Source organism: Leptopilina heterotoma, unplaced genomic scaffold (assembly GCF_015476425.1).
Source record: "Leptopilina heterotoma isolate Lh14 unplaced genomic scaffold, ASM1547642v1 Lhet_121, whole genome shotgun sequence".
Taxonomy (NCBI): domain Eukaryota; kingdom Metazoa; phylum Arthropoda; class Insecta; order Hymenoptera; family Figitidae; genus Leptopilina; species Leptopilina heterotoma.
The window spans coordinates 862,991-888,892 of NW_025110839.1; the positions used below are offsets into that span (position 1 = coordinate 862,991).

General features: G+C 21.0%; 4 protein-coding genes and 1 pseudogene across 4 annotated transcripts in view; 3 read left to right on the top strand and 2 right to left on the bottom strand.

Annotated features, from left to right (window-relative positions):
• Positions 1 to 2,478: 2,478 nt before the first annotated feature.
• Positions 2,479 to 2,598, bottom strand: LOC122511811 (annotated as a pseudogene).
• A 143-nt stretch (positions 2,599 to 2,741) lies between these two features.
• On the top strand, positions 2,742 to 9,288 carry LOC122511234 (enoyl-[acyl-carrier-protein] reductase, mitochondrial). The gene is made up of 5 exons (XM_043626370.1): positions 2,742 to 3,231; positions 3,315 to 3,551; positions 6,107 to 6,328; positions 8,509 to 8,739; positions 8,914 to 9,288. Exons 1-5 carry the CDS (start codon positions 3,055 to 3,057, stop codon positions 9,142 to 9,144), a joined length of 1,098 nt encoding a protein of 365 aa, XP_043482305.1. The 5' UTR covers positions 2,742 to 3,054; the 3' UTR covers positions 9,145 to 9,288.
• Positions 9,289 to 9,333: 45 nt separating this feature from the next.
• LOC122511243 (protein OSCP1) lies at positions 9,334 to 17,569 on the bottom strand. Its single transcript, XM_043626379.1, has 5 exons — positions 17,522 to 17,569; positions 16,549 to 16,938; positions 13,474 to 13,793; positions 11,968 to 12,245; positions 9,334 to 9,959 (listed from the first exon to the last, which is right to left on the bottom strand). The coding sequence occupies exons 2-5, from the start codon at positions 16,658 to 16,660 to the stop codon at positions 9,575 to 9,577; spliced, it is 1,095 nt and encodes a 364-aa protein (XP_043482314.1). The 5' UTR covers positions 16,661 to 16,938; positions 17,522 to 17,569; the 3' UTR covers positions 9,334 to 9,574.
• Positions 17,570 to 17,696: 127 nt separating this feature from the next.
• Positions 17,697 to 21,436, top strand: LOC122511252 (B-cell CLL/lymphoma 7 protein family member B). The gene is made up of 4 exons (XM_043626392.1): positions 17,697 to 17,933; positions 18,046 to 18,121; positions 20,515 to 20,620; positions 20,704 to 21,436. The coding sequence occupies exons 1-4, from the start codon at positions 17,842 to 17,844 to the stop codon at positions 20,820 to 20,822; spliced, it is 393 nt and encodes a 130-aa protein (XP_043482327.1). The 5' UTR covers positions 17,697 to 17,841; the 3' UTR covers positions 20,823 to 21,436.
• Positions 21,437 to 23,673: 2,237 nt separating this feature from the next.
• The window catches only part of LOC122511259 (serine-rich adhesin for platelets-like), a 223,437-nt gene continuing 221,208 nt past the window's right edge, over positions 23,674 to 25,902 (top strand). Inside the window, exon 1 of the mRNA XM_043626405.1 lies at positions 23,674 to 24,415. Within this exon, the coding sequence (XP_043482340.1) occupies positions 24,237 to 24,415 (179 nt within the window). The 5' untranslated portion in view covers positions 23,674 to 24,236. The remainder of the gene's footprint in view (positions 24,416 to 25,902) is intronic.

The following is a 25,902-nucleotide window of genomic DNA, read 5'->3' on the forward strand; positions in this document are numbered from 1 at the left end:
TTTTTTATTTTTATTTCACTGATGAGAAATTTTTGAAAATTATTTAACAATTATTTTGTTCTAAATTTTTGGATGATGAAATAATTCTGAACACGTTCGTAATCAACGAAATTAATTCATTTCTTTTTCAAAATTTAATTTGAAAAATTCATCAAGTTTTCAAAATTTTTATTTCAGTGGTAAATTTGTTGAAAATATTCCAATTGAAAAAAAGGTTTAGTATTATTAATTTTTATTGAAAAGAAATTAGCGTTTCAAATTTTTGGAAAATGAAAAAATTCTGAACGTTCAAATTTCAATTTTATTACAATAAATATTGAGTCGGTATTAAAAAACTTTTTTTAAATTTGATAAACAATTGAATTGATTATAATTTTTATTATTATTATTTCACCTACGTTAGAATTTGAATTTAAAAAAGGAAATAAATTTTCTTCATTTGAACATTCAGAGTTTTAGCAACATATTTTTAGTTGTATTTTGAAAAATACTATGTAGAATAGTTGAAAAAAAAAATTTTAGGACATGACTCCTGGTTAGTAATAATTGGTAATAATTCTGCGGACATTGGCGAACATTTGTATGACTTATAGTAAAATTTGGAGGTTAATTTTCTAGAATAAGATTTATATTAAGTTATTATTGTACAGTTTGATAAGAGATTTCAAACTCTTTTTTTCTCTTTCAAATTTTTGTTCAAAAAAAAAAAAAGAAAAAAAATTGAATTCTAACGTTTCTAACGTTGAGAAATTAATGGAAACAAAAATAATTCGAGTCACTTAAATTGTATATTATTAAAATAAGACTGCTGATGAGAACACTGTTAGCATATTTTTATAATATAACTTCACATTCTAGAATTATCTTTACATATCTTTTCTTTCTTTACGTTTTTAAATATTAATAAACCTTATTCAATAAGTAATATAAATTCAAGTAGTATGTAATTAAATATGAAAAATGTTTTAAATAAAAGAAAAAATTTCAATTTATGCAGTTTTTATTTCTTCATTGCTATTATTATTGATTATTATTGCTATTGTTCGCGTTTTCGCTTTATTTTTATTATTACCTATTTACAAATTTTTTTTATAAATTTCTTCTCAATAATTCAATTATTTTCATAAATGATAAAATTTTTACAAGAATTCAATTATATTTGCAAATAGTAAAATTTTTCACAGAAATTCAATTATTTTCATAAATAATAAAACTCATCGCAGAATTTCAATTATTTTTAATACAATTTTAATGGAATTTCTCGAAAAATGTAATTTAATTATTCTTACAAATTTTATTAAAATTTATCAAATTCAATTATTTTAAAAAGCCTTCTTATAATTTATTTATTAGAATTTAAGTATTATTGACAATACATTTTTAATTAAATTTCTTAAAAGAATTTAATTATTTTTCAAAAATTTTAATGAAATTTTTTTTGATAATTCATTTTTTTTTCAAAATAATTTTAATTTAAAATTCTTCGTAGAAATTTAATTAATTTCAAAAATATATCAAAATTCAATTATTTTAAATGTCTACTATTTCAATAAAATTTCACAAAAGAATTCAATTATTTAAAAAGAAATATTATTAAAATTCATCTCAAGAATTCAATTATTTTCAAAAGTAGTAAAATTCTTCAAAAGTTTAAAAAAAATTCTCGTCAAAACATTTTAACTATCTTTATAAATAATCAAATTCTTCTTCAAAATTCAATTATTTTCAAAAACGTTTTTCAATTCAATCAAATTTTTTACAGATTTATTTTCTTTTAAATAATTAAATTTCTCCGATAAATATAGTAAAAATTTTATTGGAAATAATTGAATTCTTATAAAAATTTTATCAAAAATGTAAAAATAATTAAATTATTTCAAAGAATATAATTGAAAATGGATTGAAAATAATTGAATTACAAAAAAGACTTTTTTCAAAATTTCTGAAAATAATTGAATTTCTGCGAAACATGTTATTAAAATTCTTTTAAAATAAATTAACTCTTTCAAGTTTTATTATTTATGAAAATAATTGAATTCTTCCCAAGAATTTAAAAAAAATTTTTTTTTAATTATTACCAATATTTTTCGAGTAATTCATTTAAAAACTTGTATTAAAAATAATTGAAATTCTGCGATGAGTTTTAATATGAAAATTTTTACTATTTGCAAATATAATTGAATTTTTGTGAAGAATTTTATTTAAGTTTCTGGAAATAATTTCAATTAATTGATTTCTTTCGTTAAATTTTCTTAGAAAATTGCATTTTAAATAATTGAATTCCTGCGAAAATTTAGTATAACCTACATTCGTGAAATTAAATAATTTTGTTTTATTTTTAAATAATTATGTAATAATTTTACTCCAAGAAAACAATATTAAATTCTTTAAAAATATTAATTTTAAAAAGTAATTTAGAATTTCTTATAATACATAATAATAATAATAATAATTTAATAAAAAATTGAAAAAAAAGAAAACCAACAGCACGCGGTATTCCCAAGCGGTCACCCATCCAAGTACTAACCGCGCTCAAAGTTGCTTGACTTCGGTGATCGGACGAGAACCGGTATACGCTAACTTGATGTGGCCGTTAGTTATGAGTAAATTTTCTGATGTTGTACTCATTCTATTTCGTCAGGGTTGAGAATCTTTTTATCGAATATCCAAAACATTATGTAAAGCTGTGTCCACAATGGGCAATTTGGACTTTTTTGCGCGCGAAATCAAAAATCGAAGTGCTCTATATAATAATCGAATGTGAAAGATATATTTATTGCTGATTCGACAAGTAAAAGTAGTTATAATTTAATTAGCTTTAAATATAAAAGATTAATTTAATATTTGAATTCTATATTGGAATTATTAAACTAAAGCCTTTTTCTGCCGCTTCGAAAGACATAAGAACCTCGTCTGTCGACACCTAACCTAACCTCAAAATCAAACATCACACACGTCTCGTTATAATCAAACTCAAAGTTAATGTTTTGTAAAGTATATTTTATATATTTTTTTATTTATTATCACTATTAACAAAATACCAGTGACGTTAAAATGTCTACTTCTAAATTATTGACAAAATTAACGGAATCAACATTCACGGGAAAATTGTTTGCTTTTCGAAATATGAGTGTCGTTTCGTCGAAAACATTACTTTACAAAGAATATGGGGAACCTTTCAATGTTCTTGAATGTCAAACGGATCAAGTAAATAAGCCAGAGGCAAATCAGGTAATACTGGTAAAAATGTTTATTCTATATTTTTGAAATTGTTAACAATTTAATATATATTTCGATTAAATTGAATTATTCAGGTGATTGTAAAATGGTTATTGTCGCCGGTCAACCCGGCTGATATTAACACAATTCAAGGTAAATATCCCAGTAAACCGACTTTGCCAGCAGTACCAGGAAATGAAGGAGTTGGTGAAATAGTTGCTCTGGGATTGAATGTTCAGAATTTACAAGTTGGCGATAGAGTTGTTCCAAATGCTTCCAATATTGGAACGTGGAGAACGAAAGGAATATACAAATCTGAGGATGTTATGAAGGTAATTTTTAAAGATTCGAATATTCAGGCCAATGATATTATGACTTTTTTCGGCTTATTTTCGAAAAATTGCGACTTTTTCGACTTTTCTTCCAAATATTGCAACAAAATACCACATTTTCACTATAAAATGCAACTTACTTTAATTTTTATAGAGAAAAAAATAACTATTGACAAATCTTAAAAAATTATTTCTCAATAATTTTTCTAATAAAATTTTCGAAATATACAATTAAAAAGATTTTGAATAATTGAAATTTTGTAAAATTTAATTGAAAATAATTGTTTCTTTTTAAGTATTTTATTAAAATTTTTGAAGAATTTTAATTACAAATTTTTAAAATAATTGAATTCTTAAAACTTTTAATGTAAAATCTTCAAGTGTAAATTAAAAATGAAAATTAATGAAAATTAACTTCTAAAAATTGTTAAAATAGTTTTGAAAAATGTAATTCTTTTTCATTCTAACTTTTTAAAGTTAAATTTTTTCAGTTATTACTTAAATAAATTATTATTTAATGAATAACTTTACTTAAATATTTCAAAATTAATTGCATTTTAAAGGAGTTGCATTTAGAATTTTTATAAATGGATTTAGAATTTTCGTTAAAAACTTCTTAAAAAAATTGAATTTTGGAGAAGTTACAAATGATTGCAGAAATTCAATTATTTTCAAAAGTAATAGAATTCTTCGCAGACTTTCTGAATTTCTGAAAATAATTGAAATTTTGCCAAGAATTTTATTAAATTGAATTTCGAAAAAGAATTTTATTTTTTATAAACATAAATTTCGAGGAATTCGATTAAAATTGTATTTAAAATAATTGAAATACTGCGATGAGTCTTAATATTTTTTAAAATAATTGAATTCCTGAAAAGAATTTTATTTTTATGAAAATAATGGAATTATTGTGAAGAAATTTTTTTAAAAATTTGTAAATAATTGAATTCCTGTGAAATTTTTATTATTTATGAAAATAATTAAATGTTCATGTAGAATTTTATTACATTTTTTTTTTTAAATAATTGAATTCTTTTGGAAAATTTCATTAAATTAGTAGATATTGAAAATCATTGAATTGAGAAAAATTTCTGAAAATAATTGAAATTTTGCCAAGAATTTTATTAAATTGAATTGCGAAAAAGAATTGTATTTTTTATAAACATAATTGAAATTTTGACGCGAATTTTTATAAATTTTTGAGCATAATATTCAATTATTTATTTTTTATAAACATAATTGAAATTTTGACGAGAATTTCAATTATGTTTATAAAAAATAAAATTCTTTTTCAAAATTCAATTTAATAAAATTCTTAGCAAAATTTCAATTATTTTCAGAAATTTTCCTCAATTCAATGATTTTCAATTTCTACTATTTTAATGATATTTTCCAAAAGAATTCAATTATATTAAAAAAATTTAATAACATTCTACATAAACATTTAATTATTTTCATAAATAATAAAAATTTCACAGGAATTCAATTATTTACCAATTTTTTATTAAATTTCTTTAGAATAATTCCATTATTTTCATAAATAATAAAATTCTTTGCAGAAATTCAATTATTATTTTCAAAAATATTAAAACTGATTACAGAATTTCAATTATTTTTAATATAATTTTGAACGAATTTCTCGAAAATTTTAATTATTCTTAAAAATTTTATTAAGATTCGTCGAAACAATTCATTTATTTAAAAATTTGTTGATAAAATTCTTTATGAGATTTTAATTTTAAGAAATATTCAATTATTCAATAAATTTTTTATTTAATTTAAATAATTGAATTCTCGTAGGACTTTCTAATAAAAATTGATTTAAAAATGAATTTCAGTTAAAATTTTAGATAAAATTGAATATAAAAGGCGTTAATTTTCAGAAATAATTTAATTTTGAAAATGTTTCAAATTAAAATCTTCGAAAATTCAAATTTTTCATATTTTTAACTAATAATTCTGTATAATTAATGTTTTTGAAAAAGTTTAATTGAATATTTTTTGAAGTAATTTGAAATTTTTGTTTTCTGATATATATTTAATTGAAGAATTTTCGAATAATCGAAATTTCGTAAAATTGAATTGTAAATAAACGGATTCAAAAATTCTCAAAGAACTTTTTCGAAAATTATTGAAAATCATTGATTTAGAAAAGAATTTTAGTTAAAAATTCTAGAAAATAATAACTTAATTGAAATGATGAAAATAATTTTGACAAATATTCTTTAAGATTAGGGAAAAAGTCAAAATTTTGTTTGGAATTCAGGGAAAAGTCAGGAAACGAATTTCTCCACTTTTTTGGGATTTTTAATCGATTAAAGCGACTTTTTTACGCTTTCAATTCGAACCAAGGTCTGAATATTTTTTTTTATTTAAGAGCTTAAAAAGTCGCATCGAATATTGTATTTTAATGATTCGAACTTTGTATTTTAAAGTTTTGAATATTTCATTTTAAAGTAACACATTTTTTGTATATTTAAAATAATAAATTCGAAACATTTGATTTTTTGATAAAATTAATAGAGATAAGTACATAACTTTTCTTTTCTTCGCAGATTCCGAAGGATATTGGAACCGTGGAAGCGAGTATGTTAAATGTAAATCCTTGCACGGCGTATAGAATGTTAAAAGACTTTGTTCCACTTAATTCTGGAGATACAGTCATTCAAAACGGGGGCAATTCCGCAGTCGGACAATTAGTGACACAACTTTGTAAAATATGGAATTTTCAAAATGTCAGTGTTGTAAGAGATAGACCTGACATTTCAGATCTTAAGGTACATTATATATTTTCACTAGAAACGTTTTTTCTTTTATTTAATTTCATATTTAATAATCAATATTAATAATCGTATTCTGAATGTTAGTTCACAGTTTAAAGTTATTTGTATTTGTTTACTTTTTTATTTTCCAATTTCTTCGATAATTTTTCTTTTTAAATTTTAAAATCAATGCAATTCTAATTTAATGTTTCGAAGATTAAATACTAATAACAAAAATTAATTCAAAAAAATTGTTTTTCTCTTTACTAATTCAGATTCAGAGAATAAGTTTGTTGACACAATTTTTGCATGAGAAAAATTTAGAAATTATTTTACTTTACACAATTTTGAGTGTAAATTTTTATTTAAATTTAAAAAATTTAATTTTTATGTGAAATAATTGAAAATGATTGTTTCAATTTTTCTTTTTGTTCTTTTTGCTTCTTGATTTAAAATAATTAAATTATTTCGATGAATTTAATAAAAATTGTATTGAACATAATTGAATTCCAGCAAAAAATTTTATTATTTATGAAAATATTTGAATTATTAATTTTATTAAGAAAAATGTTATTGAAAGTTAAAAAAATAATTGAATTTTTTTGAATAATTTTATTAAAATATTCAAAAATAATTGAATTCCTTTGACGAATTTTAATATTTTTAAAATTAATTAATATTCTTGCCAAGAATTTTATTACAATTTTTAAAAAATAATTGAATTTCTGCGAAGAATTTTGTTATTTATGAAGATAATTGAATTCTCGTCAAGAATTTTATTAGAATTATTAAAAATAATTGAATTTTTGAGACGAATATTGCTATTTCTGAAAACAATTGAAATATTGCGAAGAAGTTCGTTAATTTTTTTTTAAAATAATTGAATTTTGTCAAGGATTATTAAATTTTTTGAGAATAATTAAATTCCTGCAAAAAAACCTTTGTTATTTATGAAGATAATTGAATTCTTGCAGAAAATTAACTAAATTTTTGAAAATAATTGAATTTTTGAAACTAATTTATTTATGTTGAGAAATGTTATTAAAATTTTATTAAAAATAATTAAATTGTGTCGAAGGGTTTTATAAAAGTTTTTACAGAATTCAATTCTTGTCTGGAATTTACTACAATTTTTGAAAATAATTAGAGTTTAGCCACGAATTTTGTTATTTCTTAAAACAATTGAAATAGTTGAAAATAATTGAAATCTTTGTCAAGAAATTTAATTAAAACTGTATGCAAAATAATTACATTTTTTCAAAGAATTTTATCAAAATTTATGAACATAATTAAATTCCTGTGAAAAAAATGTATTATATTTATAAAAATTATTAATCTCTTGGAAAGAATAATTTTATTAATTATAAAAATAATTGAATTCTTGCGAAGAATATTATTTAAATTTTTACAAAACATTTAATAATTTCGAAGGATTTTCATAAAATTTTTGAAAATTATAAACAATAATAAATAATTTATTGATTGGTGAATTTTTTAAAATTTTAAGTCTGAAATTATTAAATAATTGATTTAATTGAAAGTTTATTAAAAATAATTGAAATCTCATGAAGAATTTTTTCAAAGTTTATGAAAATAATTGAATTTTAGCAAAGAATATGATTAAAATTTTTGAAAATAATTGAATTCCTGAAAAGATTTTTATTATATTTGAAAACATTTGAATTATTGCAACGAATTTTCAAAATTCTTCAAAATTTATCTAAGTAATAAATTTAATTCTTTAAAGGAATTTTTAAAAAATTGTTTGAAAAGTAATTGAATTCTTTGGAAGAATTTTATTATAATTTTTAAGAAATAATATTGAATTTCTCAAAGAATTTTATCAAAGTTTACGAAAATAATTGTATTTTTTCAAGAAGTTTTACTAATATTGTATTCTCGTATAAAATTGTAATATTTAAGAAAATAATTGAATTCTTGCCAAAAATTTGATTAAAATTGTTGAAAACAAATGGATTTTTTCAAAAAATTTTGTTAAAATCGTGGAAAACATTAAATAATAATTAATTGATTTTTTATTTATATTTAAAATCTGAATTTATTAGAAAATTGAATTTGATATTTAAAATTAAAATTTTTGCAATTTGTATATCTAATAATAATAATAATAAAAAATTCATTACTGTGAAAAATTTGTTAATTTGGCAGCGAATAATATAATTTTTTTATTTTAGTGTCAACTCAAAGAAATGGGAGCGACTGAAGTTTTAACCGAAGCCGAATTGCGAAAAACGGATTTATTTAAAAGCAAAAAATTACCCCAACCAAAATTAGCTTTAAATTGCGTTGGTGGACAGAATGCTCTCGAAGTATTGAGACAACTTGGTCATGGAGGTGTTATGGTCACTTATGGTGGAATGTCCAGAGAACCCGTCACCGTTCCCACTTCAGCTTTAATATTCAAAGTATTTTCCATTTATAATTTTTATTCTCATAATTTTCTTACTTTTCTCACTTCTTAAAACTCAAAATATTAAAAAAATATTCAAATTTCCCAAAAAACCTATATTTTGGGAAAATTTTAATGTTTAATTTTTTTAAAGAAAAGAAAGTTTAAAATAAAAGATTTATATTTACAGGACGTATCAGTGAAAGGTTTCTGGATGACCGCGTGGAATAAGAAGAATTTAAACTCAAAGGATAGAACCGATATGTATGAAGAGTTGGCAAAATATTTCAAAGATAAAAAATTAATTGCACCACCGTACAAAATAATTCCATTTTCAAATTATAAGGAAGCAATTGAGAATGCTCTAAATCTCGATGGTAAACAGGGACTAAAGTATATTCTAGATTTGGAGAAAAATTAAAAATATTTTCCAAAGAATAGTCAATTTGAAAGGAGGAAGAAAGAAAAGAAAAATATAAGGTTACACGTGCATTTATTCAAACGTACAAGTGTACATAGAGTACCAATAATATTTGCAATTAAAAAAATCGCAAATTTTACAAAACAGATCTTCTCATTTCTCGAAATACATTTGTTATTAAGGAAATCTTTTAATGCACATTATCGAACAGGAAAGAAAGGAAATTATCAGGTAATTATTTTTTTTTTACGAAATTATGAGTTTTGGAAAAAAATCTAGAAATCTAATTAAGAAAGAATGAGAGGGGGAGAAAGGAAATTATCAGGTAATTATTTTTTTTACGAAATTATGAGTTTTGGAAAAAAATCTAGAAGTCTAATTAAAAAAGAATTGAATGATTTTTGAGAGGGGGAGAAAAATAAAGTTTTTTTTAAACTTCATCGAGAAGTTTGAGTAGGTCCATACTTTGTTTGATATTCGTCGATTCATCTTGTAAGTCACATAAATTTTCCAATTCATTTTTGTATTCTTTATCAATACTGGCGTTGTTTTCGATTTGAATTTCCTCTTCGTTTGCTTTTAGCTCCTTGTGATTTTGATCAGTGTGGGAATTCATATTCTCGTCACTTATGTAGAGATTTAAGCTAAAGGGACGTTCGTAGGTGGTTTCTTCAGTTCCCAATTGTAAGGCAAGCATTCCAAGTTCTGCTTTACATCCAGAGTCGGTTTTTAATAATTGTCGACTGTCAACCAATACTTGTCGACTGTTTCGCTTTAGACATGGTTTCGGAATATTTCCATAAGTTGGCGAATATCTGTAAATTTGTTTTCATAAGTAAGTGACGCAATTTGAAAAAAAGAGCCTTTAGAAGAAAAAAGTACAGGAATATGGAAAAAAAATCAGAAATAATGAAATTGATTAGAAAAATTGCAAAATTTTATTAAAATTTTATTTTTATTACTGTAAAAACATCAAATTTTTTAGAATTACTGTAAAAATTCTGGTTTTTTGTGTTGAAAAACATTCTCTAAAAACTTAAGATTTTATTGTCTTTGAATTTTTTTCCAATTTAAAAACTTTTCAATCATAATGAACTTTAATATTTTTAATTCTTATTTCTGTAAATAATTATATTTCGTTTAAATAATTAAATTCTAGAATAAATTTTTTAAAGACGTTTATGAATCATAATTAACATAGAAATAATTACAGTGAAAATTTGTTGAAAGTTTCCAAAATTCAAAAGATTTTAAACTAAAATTTTTAAAAATTTCATTTGTTTTCAAGAAAATTACTAATAATTAAGTATTTATTTTTAAAATACTTTTGGTTTTTAAAAATTTTTATTTCAATTTTTTAAAGATACTTCATTTTAAAAACAAATTATTAAGGAACTAATAAATGTTACGTATTCAATTTATTATTATGTAAAATTACAAAAATTTTTATTCTTAAATATCAACTTTAATTTTTCAATAAATTCAGATTCAATTAAAAAAATTCACTTTTTAAGTACTTAAATATTATTAATTTATTTTTGATTATTTTCAAACATTTTAATAAAATTCTTCGGAACAATTCAAATATTTTCAAAAATTATGATAAAATTCTTCGCAATAATTCAAATGTTTTCATAAATAATAAAAATCTTCTGAGGAATTCAACTATTTTCAATATAATTTTAATAAAATTTCTCGAAAGAATTTAAAATTTAAATACCGATTTTTAAAAAGTTCTTAAATTATACTTCGCAGGAATTCAATTATTTTCGATAAAATTTTAATTAAATTATTATTAAGAAAGTTTAATTTCGAAAATTTTGTATAATATTCATTAAAAAAAATTCAATTATTTTCCAAAATTAAAAAATTTTTTAATTACATGAATTAAATTATTTTCAAAACAATTTTAAAATAAATTTCCTGAAATAATTCAATTTGAAATTTGGAGAAAAGTTTTTCATCAGAATTTCACTTTTTTTTATTGCAGTTTTTATAAAATTACTCGAAAGATTTGAATTATTGTCAAAAGTTTGGAAAATAAAATTCTTCGAAACAATTAAATTATTTTGGAAATTTCCAAATTTTTTATTTTTAATGTCAACTTCAATTCTTAAATAATTTTAGTTCTAAAATTAAAAAAATTAACTTACCAAATTAATTATAATTATTTATTTTTTTAACAAATAATAAAATTCTTCGAAATAATTCAATTATTTTCAAAAATTTTAATAAAATTCTTCGAAATATTCAGTTATTTTCATAAATAATAAAATTCCTGACAGAAATTTGATCATTTTCATTGCAATTTTAATAAAATTACTCAAAAGAATTCTATTATTTTAAAAAATTTTATTTAAATTCTATGCAAGAAATAATTTATTTCAAATTTAAAATTATAAATGTTTCAAAAATGATATCTTCTAAAATTAATATTATTAAGTTGTAAAATACAAGAAAAATTAATTCAACACATTTGTTTTCAATTGAAAACAAATGTGTTGAATTAATTTTTCTTGTATTTTAATCTTGAAAACTTTAAATTGGAATTTCATTATTTTTTTATTCAAAATATTTAACATGAAAAATGATAAAAAAAAAAAACGCCTATTAGGAAACAAAAGAGTAAAAAAGTAATTTCGATTTTTTTTTAATAATTTATCTTTTTTGGAATTTTTTTTATAGGAAACGAAATAGAATTTTTGTGATAACTCTGACGATGTTTAATTCGTTTTCCTCTAAAATTCATTTTTTCAGATTGTGTCACATTCTTTTTAATCAAATAAAAAAGGATTTTTTTTCTTCACTACTAAGTGTACTTACATATTTCTTCCCAATAAAGTAATTCGATCTCCAAAGAGATTGAAAGAGCCAAATGTGTATTTATCACAATTGACATCTGTCAATTTTAAGTGGGCAATTTTTGCTTCTTGTTTGTCGTACCGTTCGTTGTAAGTTTGTTTTCCAACGTTGAATGTTGCATTTTCATTTTGAAGACCAAGTCTCAAGAGAATTGTCATTCTTACATTTATTGACTTGAGAACATCCAAACATTCGTTTCTCACTTTCCAAATTTCCTCGTACGTTAAATTCGAATATAACTGAAATAATTCAATATTTTTATTTCTCTAACTTCAATTTCAAATCGAAAATTTATTTTGTTTCAAATTGAAATTTATTTCTGATTCAAATTGAAATTTGTTTTGTTTGAAAGTTGAAAATTTATTTCTCCTTGAAATCTAATTTTATATTTTTTTTAAATCGATATTTGTTTAAAATCATTTTTTATTTTTGGTTCAAATAGAAAATTATTTTTCGTTGAAATCAAAATATATTTTTGTTTGAAACAGAAATTTATTTTGTTTCAAATTGAAACGTATTTTTGTTTCAAGTTTAAATTTTTTTCCTTGAAATCAAAATTGATTTTTTAAAAATTGAAATTTATTTGTTTTTGAAATAAAAATTAATTTTTGTTTCAAATTGAAGTTTATTTTGTTTCAAAGTGAAATTCATTTTCCTTAAATCTAATTTTAATTTTGTCTGAAAAATAGTAGTTGTTTTAAATCAAATTTTAATTTTGTTTTGAAATTTAATTTTACTTCAAATTGAAATTTATTTTGTTTGAAATTAATTGTTCCTTGAAATAAAAATTTGTTTTTGTTTCAAATTGAAATTTATTGTTTTTAAATCAAAAGTAATTTATTTCTTTGAAATTCTTATTTTTCTTTCGAATGAATATTTATTTTTCGTTGTAACCGAAATTTATTTTTGTTTCAAGTCGAAATTCATTTTCTTTCAAATTGAAATTTTCTTTTGTTTCAAGTTGAAAATTTATTTTACTTCAAATTGAAATTTTTTTGTTTAAAATCAAAATTTATTTATTTTTTTTAAATTGAATTTTATTTTATTTTCGAATTGAAATTTATTTTTGTTTCAAATTGAAATTTACTTTTCGTTGAAATTAAAATTTATTTTTAATTGAAATTGAAATTTATTTTTGTTTCAAATTGAAATTTACTTTTCGTTGAAATTAAAATTTATTTTTAATTGAAATTGAACTTTATTTTTGTTTCAAATTGAAATTTACTTTTCGTTGAGATCAAAATTTATTTTTAATTGAAATTGAAATTAATTTTTTTTTTGGAATTATATTTTATTTTTTTGATGAATTGAATTCAATTTTATTTCAAGTTGAAATTTATTTTTTCTTGAAAGGAAAGTTTATTTTTGTTTAAAATCTAAATTTATCTTTACTTATTTGAAATTGAAATTTATTTATTATTTATTTATTTAAGTAAATCTTTATTGAAATTCAATTGTTCAACTCACGTCAACAATCATTTGATGGACTAAACTAACGCACTGGTGAGCATTTTCATCAGACACCATATCTCTCATTGCATCTGTGTGATTTAACGTAATGAGAACAACTTCCCTTGGCCCAGTGGCAACTGTCAATTGATATTTCACCATTGTGTACATTAATTCGAATAATTTATTCATACTATTCCCATCTAATTTCATTATTGAACAGAGAACCACTCTCTCCAAAATTGATCGAATCGATGAAATGCCCATTAGTGGGGTTTTTTCGAAAATTAACGAAAGTGTTTTTGGATCCAATAAAGCAAGAGTCACGTCATCAAGAACTGCAAATAAAAATATTTTTCTTTAACCATAAAGAAAATAATTTCACTTTCTTTTTCTTTTTCTCTTTTTTTCCTTTCTTTTTTTTTTCTTTTACTATTTCTTTATTTTTTTCTTGTTATCTTTTTCTTTTTTTCTTTTACTTTTTTTTTTTTTTTGCTTCGATGAATTACAATCGAATTTTATTCAACTCGAGGATTATTTTTATTTCATTTCAAAAAATTCAAACTAAACGTATTTTCAAAAATTATTCTCGACTTGAATAAAATTATTTCGTCTGTTGATTATATTAATTTGTGAAAAAAAGAAAATTTATGAATGACAGGCTTCGTACTCGATAATTAATTTTAAAAAAGTAGCTATCAAAAAATTAAACTTGACGACCCAATTTTTTAATAATTTCTTAATTACATTCAAAAATAGAATAATTTTTTAAAATAAATATTTAAATATTTATTTTGTCTGCAGGAATTAAAATATTTCCCTTGAATTCAATGTTACGCATTTTTGAAATTGAACTATTTCTAAAAATTACAAAAGTAATTTTTTCAAAATTCAATCATTTCTTTGTTGATATATTCATAAACAAAATTATTCAAAACTTTAAACATTTTATTTTATTTAATTCTAAATCAATTCTTATTAGACACTTCTACAAAAATTCAATTATTTAAATACAAAAATAAATAATTTATTCCTAATTGAATATTTCTTAAATTTGAATTCTTATAAAAAATTTATCTACACTTTTTAAAATAATTGAATTTTTACGAAGAATTGCATTTAAATTTTTGATAATAATTAAATTCATTAAAGAAATATAATTAAAAATTAATTGAAAATAATTATTACACTCTAAGATTTTTTTCAAAAAATTTTAGGAAAATTTTATTTTAAATAATTGAATTTCTTTGAAAATTATATATTATTTATGAAAATAATTGAATTCTTTCAAAAAAAATTTATTAAAATAGTTGCATTTTTCACAGAATTAATTTAAAATTTATTGTATTAAAAATAATTGAAATCCTGCGATGAGTTTTAATATTTACAAAAATAATTGAATTCTTGCAACGATTATTATTAAATTATTTTTAAATGATTGAAATCCTCAGTAGAATTTTATTATATTTATAAAAATAATTAAACTTTTGGAAAGAATTTTATTACATTTATAAAAATAATAGGTTTTTTTCGAAAAATTATAGGAAAATTTTGTTTTAAAAAATTTAATTCCTGTGAAAATATTTTTATTTATAAAAATAATTGAATGTTTGCGAAGAATTGCATTAAAATTTTTGATAATATTTAAATTAATTCAAGAAATGTAATTAAAAATTAATTGAAAATAATTATTGTACTTTAAGAAACAAATTATATCAAATTTTTTTAAATAATTTAAGGTTTTCAAAGAATTTTATTCAAATTTTTAAGAATAATTGTGTTTTTAGTGGAATAATTTTTAAAATTATGTTAAAAATAATTGTTATCCTGCGATGAGTTTTATTATTTATAAAAATAATTGAATTTTTGTCACAGAACTTCAATAAAGTTTTTAAAATATAATTGCATTCTTGAGAAGAATATAAAAAAAAATTTTGTAAAGAAATGATTTTTTTTAAAACATTTTATGAAAATTGTGTTTTAAATAATTGAAATTCTTTGAAAATGAATTCTTTCAAAAAATTTTATTAAAATTATATTAAAAACAATGCAATTGAGGCCTTGGATCCAATAACTCGCCCGACGCTCGAAGGCACGCGCTAATATCAGTCGGGTAGCAGTGAGTGGCCCAGAGGCGCTCACTGCTCACTGACTGGCAGTCGCGCGTTCCTCCGAGCGTCGGGCGAGTTATTGGATCCAAGGCCTCAATTATTATAAAGAATTTCATTGAAATTTTTTTTAATTAATTAAATTCTTTCCAAGAATTTTATTAAAATTTTTAAGAATACCTAGTTTCATTTTTCCTGTGATGAATTTTAATAAAATTATAAAAATAATTTAATTCTTGCAATGATTATTATTAAATTTTTTTAAAATAATTTTATTCTTGCGAAGAGTTTTATAAAAATCTATTTAAATAATTGATTTTTTTTGAAAAATATTAGGAAAATTCTGTTTAAAATAATTGAATTTCCTGTGAAAATTTGTTTATATTTATGAAAATAATTGAATGTTTGCGAAGAATTTTATAAACATTTTTTTAAAATTATACTCAATTCTTTGGGGAAATTTTTTATTAAAATAGTAGATATTAAAAATCATTGAATTACGGAAAATTTGTGAAAAAATTAAATCGTTTTAAAGAATTTTATTAAATTTTTTGGAATTTTTTCCAAGTAACTTTATTAAAATTTTTTAAAATAATTTTTTTTCCCAACAGTTAATAAATTTAAAGTAGTGTAAATTCTCAAACATGGAAAAAAGTAACTTTTAGTGTAAAAAATAAAAAATTATCCAAATAGTAAATCGTAAAAAAAAATAGTAAATAGTAAATTTTAGTAGATGAGTGCGATGTCTGCGAATAAACAAAATAACAATAAAATAGAAAAAAATAAACACCTATTACCAAAATTGTTAATAGGTGGAAAATAATTTCCAAATTATTTACAAATGACAATCGTGTAAATATATTTCTTTAAAAAAAGGGAACAAATTAGAAAAAAAATGATTAGTGATGGTGCAATAACCATTTTATCAGCGTGCAAGTGGTGCGTTTTTCTTTTTTTTTATTTATAAATAATTAATTTTTCTAGCCTTGAATGGATTTCTCGACATCGATCCTCTGAGCTTTTAATCTTTGTCGTAAAATATATAACATCTCTCCTCCCAAATTGAGATAAAGAATCGGTGTCGTGTTAATAGACATTTTGTTTGTTTGTTTTTTTTTTTTGCTGAAATAATTTTTCCTTTCCCCCCAAAACCAAAAAGAAAAAGAAAAATTGTATATTAATTTTTCGGGGTTTCTTTTTTCGTTTGACTTTATTTTGAAGAGTTTTGTCCTATAATGACAAAGTGTTTCCAAGGAAACGGCGCGATTTTTTTTAAGTAGAACAGTGAATAAATTCAAGTGAGTCGGCGCAGAAAGTTATAATATATGTAAATTTCCACTCATGCTTAAGTAGACAGGTATGTATAGTTAATTACCTACAACAGAAAAAAATCAATTCATTGTTTCTCTTTTGCAAAGAGTGGGGGAAAATAATTACTTTTTCTATTTTTTTATTTACTTGTTTACTTATTTTTGTTTGTTTCGAAGGTTACGTATAATTTTTAGTTTTATTCTACTTTCAATCTGTTTTTATTTATTTATTTATAAATAGAAATTATATTACAATACTATTTATATAGAATATAAGTAAATATTATTTTATTTACTATTGTTACGCGAATAAGTTAATTTTTGTTGTTATTAAAAATAATAAATGTTAATTGTTTCTCTTATTGCGTAGGATGATGATAAAAAATTGAATTCATAATTTTTTTGAAACAAAATAACTTGAAAATCTCTCTCCATAATATTCAGAGATGTTCTCAGTTATCAGTTAATTAATATTTACTTTTTTCGGAAAAATTGTTTTATTCTTTTTGGTTTCGTGAATATTTTCGACGCCAACTTCAGGGACCTAATTTCAAATAAGCCCGCGCATTGTTGATAAACGGTTGGCACCACTGCTGATATATTTACGCAAACGCAAAGCGAAAATGTTTCTCAATCGAAATACCCAACTCTGACATGAAGAATTTCGTTGCTCGTATCTCGATTCGACAATAAAACAGACGCCGTTCCCCCTTTCTTATGTAATAATCCAATTGGAACAAAGTTCTAAAAGAAATTCCCCCCTGTGATTGGTTGTAAACGTTTGTAATAAAAGTGAATTTGTGAAAACTGTGAATATGGCCGATGGCGAAAGACGAGAACCACGAATTCCAAGCACTGTCACTTTTCTAACCTCTTTATACTTGGAATTTTTCGAATTTATTAACAAGTGGATATAATAAAAGTGAAAAAAATTATTGTGTTTTATAAAATTTTCGACAATTAATATCATGATGTCTCGGTCTGTACGCGCGGAAACTCGAAGTCGAGCTAAAGATGATGTTAAACGTGTTATGCAAGTTGTGGACAAAGTCAGACACTGGTAAATGAAAACAATTTGTTTATCAAGAAAAAAAAGTTTCCTTCCTGATTATTTATTTTTAAATTTTCCACAATTTCGGTATTATTATTTATAATGGATTAAATTTTTCTAGGGAAAAAAAATGGGTGACTATAGGAGAGACGACTATGAAAATTTATAAATGGGTTCCAATTTCAACGCTCGAGCAAGTGAGTTATTTTTATTTCTGTTTTCTTTGCTTTTTATTTTTATAAAAATTATTATTGTTACGTTTTCAAATTTTTCTAGAGCCTTTTTTTAAAAGTGTTTCTTTTCTGAAAAATTAGAATGTTTTTATATTTTATAACCTATAATTTTTTAACATATATATAGTTCGAACAGTTTAATCAATTCTGTTCCACCTTTTGATTTTTTAGAAATTATTTTAGAATAATTTTTTAATAAATTTTATAATTTTATTATAATTTTTTAAACTTGAAAGAGAAATTTTCCTTTGAAATTCGAAAAACAAGAAGAAGGAGGAGAATAAAAAAGTACAGTGATCACAGTATTTACTAGATAAGACGAATTTTCTATATTAAAACTATGACAGGCTTCGCACTCAAAAATTAATTTTAAAAAAATATCAAAAAGTAGCAATCGAAAAATTAAATTTCATTATTAAAATACTCATTTTAGTCAAGTTGCTCAAATTTTTGAAAATAATTGAATTGTTTTGAAGAATTTTATTAAAAACGTTTGAAAATAATTTAATTTTACGAGGGAATTGTATTGAAATTGTATTAAAAATAATTGCATCTCATTAAAAATATTATTAAAATGTTTGAAAATAATTGAATTTCTGTAAAGATTTTTATTAATTTTTTTTTAAGTAATTGAATTTTTCCGATAAATTTAGTAAAAATTGTATGAAAAATAATTGAATTCTTATAAAAATTGTATCAAAAATTTTAAAATAATGAAATTATTTCGAAGAATATAATTGAAATTGTATTGAAAATAATTGAATTACAAAAAAAAATTTTATCACAATTTCTAAAAATAATTGAATTTCTGCGAAACATTTTATTAAATTTCTTTAAAATAATTTAATTATTTTAAGTAATTTTATTAAAATTGTAATCTATATAGAAAATTGTATTAAATTCCATGGAAAAATTTTATTATTTATGAAAATAAGTGACTATTTACCAAGAATTTTATCAAAATTTTTTAAAATAATTGAATTCTTCCCTAGAATTTTAATAAAATTTTTTTCAAATAATTACATTTTTCGAGGAATTCATTTAAAATTGTATTAAAAATAATTGAAATTATGCAATGAGTTTTATTATAAAAAAATTCCTTTCTTGCAATGAATTTTATTACAATTTTTGAATAATTGAATTCTTATAAAAGTTTTGCAAAAAAGTTTTGTAAATAATAATTGAATTCCTTTAAAGAATTTTTTTATTTATAAAAATATTTGAATTCTTGAAATTTTTTAGGCGAATTAAATTAAAATTCTATTGAAAATAATGCAATTCTAAATATAAAATTTTATTAAGATAGGTATTAAAAATAATTTAATTCTTTCTAAAAATTTTATTAAAATTGTTTTGCAAGGAATTTTATTCTTTGTGAAAACACTCGATTTGAGCGTAGAATTTTTTAAATATTTAAAAAAAATTTTTTTTAAAAGAATTTTATGGAAATTTACGAAAATTTTATCAAAATTTTAGACAAATTATAAACTTCTTTAAAAACAATTTTATTAAATTATTTCAATGAATTGATTTCTTTCGATAAATTTTCTTAGAAAATTGCATTTTAAATAATTGAATTCATGCGAAAATTTAGTATTTGTGACATTAATTGAATATTTGCGAAAAATTGTATTAAAATTTTTTTTATAAAATTGCATTCATTCAAGATATTTTATTAAAATAGTAGATATTGAAAATAATTGCATTTCAGCTACAAAATTTTTTTTTTTTTTGTTAAAATAATTGAAATCTTGTGAAGAAATTTAAAAAAAATTTTGATAAGTGAATTATTTCAAAACATTTTATTAAAATTTTTTGAATTGTTCCTAAAAAGTATTTTATTAAAATTTTTGATAATAATTTGTTTATTTCAACTATTTGCGAATTTAAAGTAGTGCAAATTTTCAGATAAAGAAGAAATAGGTAGTTTTTAGTTTAAAATTTGTTTAAAAAGTTTCAAAATATTAGGTAATCGTTAAAAAAGTAGTAAATAGTAGGTTTTAGTAGATAAGTGCGAAGCCTGATGTGGAAAAAATTTACAGTTTTCTAAATTTAATCAAGAAGAAGTTAAAATTATTCCAAAGTAGAATAAATCGAATTCTTTCGAGACATTCACTGACAAAATTCAAAATTGTAAAGCTTAACTTAAAAACAATCGATTTGTTTATTAAACTTTTCAATAAAAATAAAAGTGCTTTTATTAAGAAAAGAAGAAAGTGACTAAATTTATCAAAATTTAACTTAAATGACGAAAGGTGAGTGAGTAATTGTGATGCTGAGATTTTTGAATTTTATTTTTTTGCGCCGAAAATTACGATTTGAATATTTTTTACCTATTTTTTTGTTTTCGAATACAGAAAAAGAAGGGAAAAACAGTGGCTGACAAGGAAAACGGTTTGCCAAGGAAAGGAGGTTTAGATTCTTCGAATTCGAATTTCGGTCTTACGGAAGACTCAAATACTTGTAAGTAATTGCTAATTGCAAAAACTCCAAAAAAATTTCCGTAAAAGAAAAAATAATCTCTCTAATCATTTTTTCTATTCCAGGTTTCTCAACAGTCAGTGATTCTCAAGGAATAACAGAATTCTCATCGCATTTAGGATTTTCAGAAGATTCTAATTCACAAAACAGTGAACCAACACCGAAACGTTTAAAGACTGATTAAATTAATTCCACTTATATATTTTTAATATAATTATTAATTATTAATTAATTAATTAATTTTTACAAATTAATTATTAATTTGCACACGTTGAAGTGTGTAAATTTTGTGCAAATTTTTCACGGGTATTAAGGAGAAATAGAATATTGTATTTTATTTCTTTTGTACGACCCCATAAATAATGTATTTAAAAGAAAATTTCTGGTCGGGAAAATTATGAAAGAAAAAAAATGCCACACATTTGGAAATTTATGAAATTTGTCAAAATACCGGAAAATTATTCACGCATCAGTGACTTAGTTAATTAATTGAATATAATCGTCAAGATTATTTTGTGATTGTAAACTTTAATTTGTTTATTAACAAATTAAAGTGTGACAAGGATTTTCAATTTTTTTTTCTTGTTTGCGTTTAGTAAATGTGTTTTCAGTTAATTTGTGTTGTTTAGGATTACTATTTTCTAATTTAGATAATCTATAATTGTAAATATTAATTTGGAATAAGTTCTAATTGTAATTTTAGGGACGAATGACTGGATTTGTATGAGTGCATTAATTGTATGCATTTTGCTCGAAGTACAACAAATCTTGAATAAATTTTAATTATATAAACTAAAACAGTATTTTATCGAACTAAACTATTTCTGAAATTCAGGGAAAAGTCAGGAAAAGTAGAATTGGTCAGGAAAGAGTCAGGAAATTTTATTAAAAGTACTGGGAAAAAATTAAATTTTTAGAATTCATAAAAAAATTCTATCATAATATTATGTACTTATAAATTACTTAATGAATAATTTTAATTAAATATTTCAAAAATAATTGAATTTTATGAGTTGCGTTTCCAGTTTTCATAAATAAATTAATCTCAAAAGGTTTTAGTTTGAAATTTCATCAAATTGCAATTTTGAATAAAATAAAATATTTTTAAGAATTTAGTTTTTTAAAAAATTTTAATAAATTCAAATTCTTCTGAAATTAGTTCCTTTTTTTAATATATATTTAATTAATTATTAAAAATAATGGCTTTACAGAAGAATTTTAGTTCAAAACTGTAAAAAAAATAATTGAATTTTGGAGAAGTAACAAAAAACATCAATTTTTTTAGAAATAATTGAATTTTGAAAAAGGTTTCAAATTCAAATCTTTGGAAAATCTTAATTTTTCATAGATTTAATTAATAATTAAATAGAATAATTTTTTTTTGAAAAATTTTAATTTCTATTTTGGTAAAATTATAGTTGAATTTTTAAATATATATTTAATATTATTTCAAAAATTTTTTCGCAATTCTTCGAAATTTTAATAACATTCTTTGGGAAATTCAATTATTTTCACAAATAACAATATTCATCACAAGAATTCAATTATTTTCAAAAGTGATAAAATTATTCTCCGGAATTTAATTATTTTCAAATTTTTTTTTAATTTACGTAAAAATTTCAATTATTTTTATAAAAAAAAAATTTTCTCCGAAAATAAATTATTTTAAAAAGTATTAATAACAGTTTAGGCAAAATTTCAATTACTTTTTCTTAATTCAATGATTTTTAATATTTACTATTTTCATAAAATAGTAAATTTTATGAAAAAAAAAAATTTCTCTTCGCAGAAAATCATTAGGTACTTTCAAAAAAATTTTTTAAATTCATGTGATTTCAATTATTTTATAAATATTAAAATTTTTCTCCATAATTCAATTATTTTCAAATATTTTAATAAAATTCTTTTTTTTAAAACAATTATTTTCAATACAATTTGAATTATATTCTTCGAAATGATTTAAGTATTTTGAAATTTTTGGTAAAATTTTTATAAGAATTCAATTATTTCCAATACAATTTTTACAAAATTTATCGGAAAAATTTAATTATTTAAAAAAAAAATTCAAAATTTCAAAAAATTTTAATAAAACTCTACGCAAGATTTTCATTAATTTCATAAATAATAAAAATTTGACAGGATTTTAATTATTTATAAAAGAATTGCAATATTTAAAAAAAATCAATTATTTAAAAATTATTTTTAGAAAATTCTTCTCTGAAATTCAATTATGTTCAAAGATTTGAAAAAATTCTAGTAAAAATTTCAATTATTTTCAAAAGTAATAACTTTTTTCTCCGCAATTCAATTATTTAAAAAATTTTAATAAAATTCTTGTCAAAATTTCAATTATTTTCATAAATAATAATAATTTAACAGGAATTCAATTATTTAAAAAACAATTGAAATGCATTTTTAAAAAAAGAAATTAATAATTTAAAAGTTTCTTTTATAAAATTCTTCCCAAAAATTTAATTATGTTCAAAAATTACAGTAAAAATTTCAATTATTTTCAAAAGTAATAAAATTTTTCTCTGAAATTCAATTATTTAAAAAAATTTAATAAAATTCTTGGTAATAATTCAATTATTTTCGTAAATATTAAACATTTCACAGAAATTCAATTATTTACAAATTTTTCATAATTTTCTTCGCAATAATTCAATTATTTTTATATGAATAATAAAACTCATACCAGAATTTCAATTATTTTTAATACAATTTTAATTGAATTCCTCGAAAAATGTTTAAAATTCTATTAAAACTCGTCGAAAGAATTCAATTATTTAATTAATATTTTTTCGCGGCACAAATTTTCTTGATAAAATGTTACAAACAGTTTCAAGCTCAAGAGAAAAATAATATTGAGAGACAGATATATTTAAATCGTTTAAAAAAATTTTGAATAATTCGTAATTTAGTGGAATTAACGTAAATCAAGTATTTGAAATTTACCGCGACATAACGTAACGATCGTAAGTGAACGTAACAGTTGAAAACAGTTTTTAGCGCGCGCCCAACACTTTGGCATCACCACCAGTTCTCTCTCTCTCTCTCTTTCGTAAAAATATAAGGAGAAAAAAAAGTAGGAAAAAAGTAAATGTGAGTTGTTTTGACTGAGTATTTTGTACTAGTGTTGAAGACACGCGGACTTTTAATACTTCTGGATGAAATTCACGTTGAGAAGAATCGTGTATGTTCTTTTAGCGTCGATGAATGAGTGACGTAACCTAAAAAAAACATCTCGTATCTCGTATAGTTTATAATCTTGGTGTTTTATTTCCAGTTCGTTTGCAAAGTAAAAGGAAAGAAAAAGAAATATACTGGAAGCGTCTTTTTCATTTCATTTCATTAATCTCTTAAAAATCGACTGTAGGTGAAAATAGTGACGATAAGGAAGTGATATTGTTAAATAAACAAGCGAATACGTGTAAGCACATGTAAACTGTGACAAGCGTGACAAGTACAAGTGGTACAAGTGACCTGTTTTCTTTATTTTGGTGTAAATTAATAAGCTGCTATTTTTCGCGCTTTTTTCCTACTTTCTACTGACTACTGAAGTTTGTGAGTGTGAAATTTACATTTTTTTTTTGAAAAAATGTCTGCGGTTATTGAAGAGGGCGACTATCTTGGCTCATATCAATGCTTTTTTAACAATTTCATCTCGAATTTAAATCCTGATGATCAACTCCCTGTAAAAACGTGTGGATACGATGTTACTGAAGGAGAAATTGTGGGTGAGATCATTGATATGACTCTTCAGTATCTCAATCAGAAGTAAGTAACACTATTGACCCAGTAAATTATATTCATTGCGATAAAACATTTTTTTTTTGTTATAACTTGACTCATCGTTTGCTTTTTACGTATCAAAGAGCGAAACTCATCTTTGTTTCAGATCTCTTGCTAATTAATACAATGAGAATATTTACATTACTGATAACAAATTAAATTTTTATCCCGTGCAATGTTTAAGTATTTTTTTTAATTATGTTTATGTCTACTGTCAAATAGTCAAAAAGGGAAAATTCTGGTGTCATAATTTTTTGCCATAATTCAATTATTTTTATAAATAATAAAACTCTTACCAGAATTTCAATTATTTTTAATACAATTTAAATTGAATTTCTCGAAAGAATTTAATTATTTCCAAAAATTTTAATAAAATTCTTCGCACGAATTCAATTTTTTTTTACAAATAATAAAACTTTTTACAGGAATTCAATTTTTAAAAAAAATTAATAAAATTCGTTGCAAGAATTGGATTTTTTTTTATAATAAAACTCTTCGCAGAATTTCAATTATTTTTAGTACAATTTTTAAATAAATTTCTCGATAAATATAGGTATTTTTTTTTAATTTTATTAAAATTCTTGGGAAGAATTAAATTATTTTTAAAAATGTTGATAAAATTCTTGGTAAATATTCAATTATTTTCAGAAATAATCAAATTTTTTTCATGGAATTAAATACAATTTTCTATATTGATATAAAATTTTAATAGAATTATTTGAAAGAATTAATTTATTTTAAAGAAATTTAATAAAATGTTTCGCAAAATTCAATTATTCAATTATTCAATTTTGATAAAATTCTTTTTTGTAATTCAATTATTTTCAATCCAATTTCAAATATATTTTTCAAAATAATTTAATTATTTTGGAATTTTTGATAAAATTTTAAGAATTCAATTATTTTCAATACAATTTTTACTAAATTTTTCGGAAAAATTCAATTATTTAAAAAAAATGAATAAAAATCTTCGCAGAAAGTCAATTATTTTTAAACACTTTAATAATATTCTTTATTTATTTGAATAAAATTCCTCGAAAAATTAAATTATTTTCAAACGTTTTTAATAACAATTTATAATAACAATTTTTTATAACGTTTTTTAGCAATTAATTTATTTTCAAAAATTTGAGTAAAATTCTATGCAAGACTTCAATAATATTCAATTATTTAATTTTTGAAAAGCTACCTTTTTCAGTCTTATAGCTACTTTTTGCTACTTTTTTAAAATTAATTTTTGAGTGCGAAGCCTGATAGTTTAGAATGTTTTCTCCCTTTAAGAAAATTAAAATAATTATGTAAATAATACTTTCTTAATGAGAATGAAGAAAGTTGGAATTTAAAGAGAAAAAGTCTATGTTTATTTAACACTTGTTTATTATTTTTGTGAAATCTTTTACAGAATTTAAAATTAGTTGAAGGAATGGAATTTTTTTTTGTAAAAAATGTTTAGAACTAATTTCTGGAAATAT

Coding starts and splice junctions, on each gene's coding strand:
- LOC122511234 (XM_043626370.1), top strand. CDS start 3,055: ATGTCTACTTCTAAATTATTGACAAAATTAACGGAATCAACATTCACG. Junction 3,552..6,106: donor AATCTGAGGATGTTATGAAG/GTAATTTTTAAA, acceptor TTTTCTTCGCAG/ATTCCGAAGGATATTGGAAC. Junction 6,329..8,508: donor CTGACATTTCAGATCTTAAG/GTACATTATATA, acceptor TTTTTATTTTAG/TGTCAACTCAAAGAAATGGG.
- LOC122511243 (XM_043626379.1), bottom strand. CDS start 16,660: ATGTCTATTAACACGACACCGATTCTTTATCTCAATTTGGGAGGAGAG. Junction 13,794..16,548: donor TGTCGAGAAATCCATTCAAG/GCTAGAAAAATT, acceptor TTTTATTTGCAG/TTCTTGATGACGTGACTCTT. Junction 12,246..13,473: donor TCCATCAAATGATTGTTGAC/GTGAGTTGAACA, acceptor GAATTATTTCAG/TTATATTCGAATTTAACGTA.
- LOC122511252 (XM_043626392.1), top strand. CDS start 17,842: ATGATGTCTCGGTCTGTACGCGCGGAAACTCGAAGTCGAGCTAAAGAT. Junction 17,934..18,045: donor GTGGACAAAGTCAGACACTG/GTAAATGAAAAC, acceptor AAATTTTTCTAG/GGAAAAAAAATGGGTGACTA. Junction 18,122..20,514: donor CAATTTCAACGCTCGAGCAA/GTGAGTTATTTT, acceptor TTTCGAATACAG/AAAAAGAAGGGAAAAACAGT.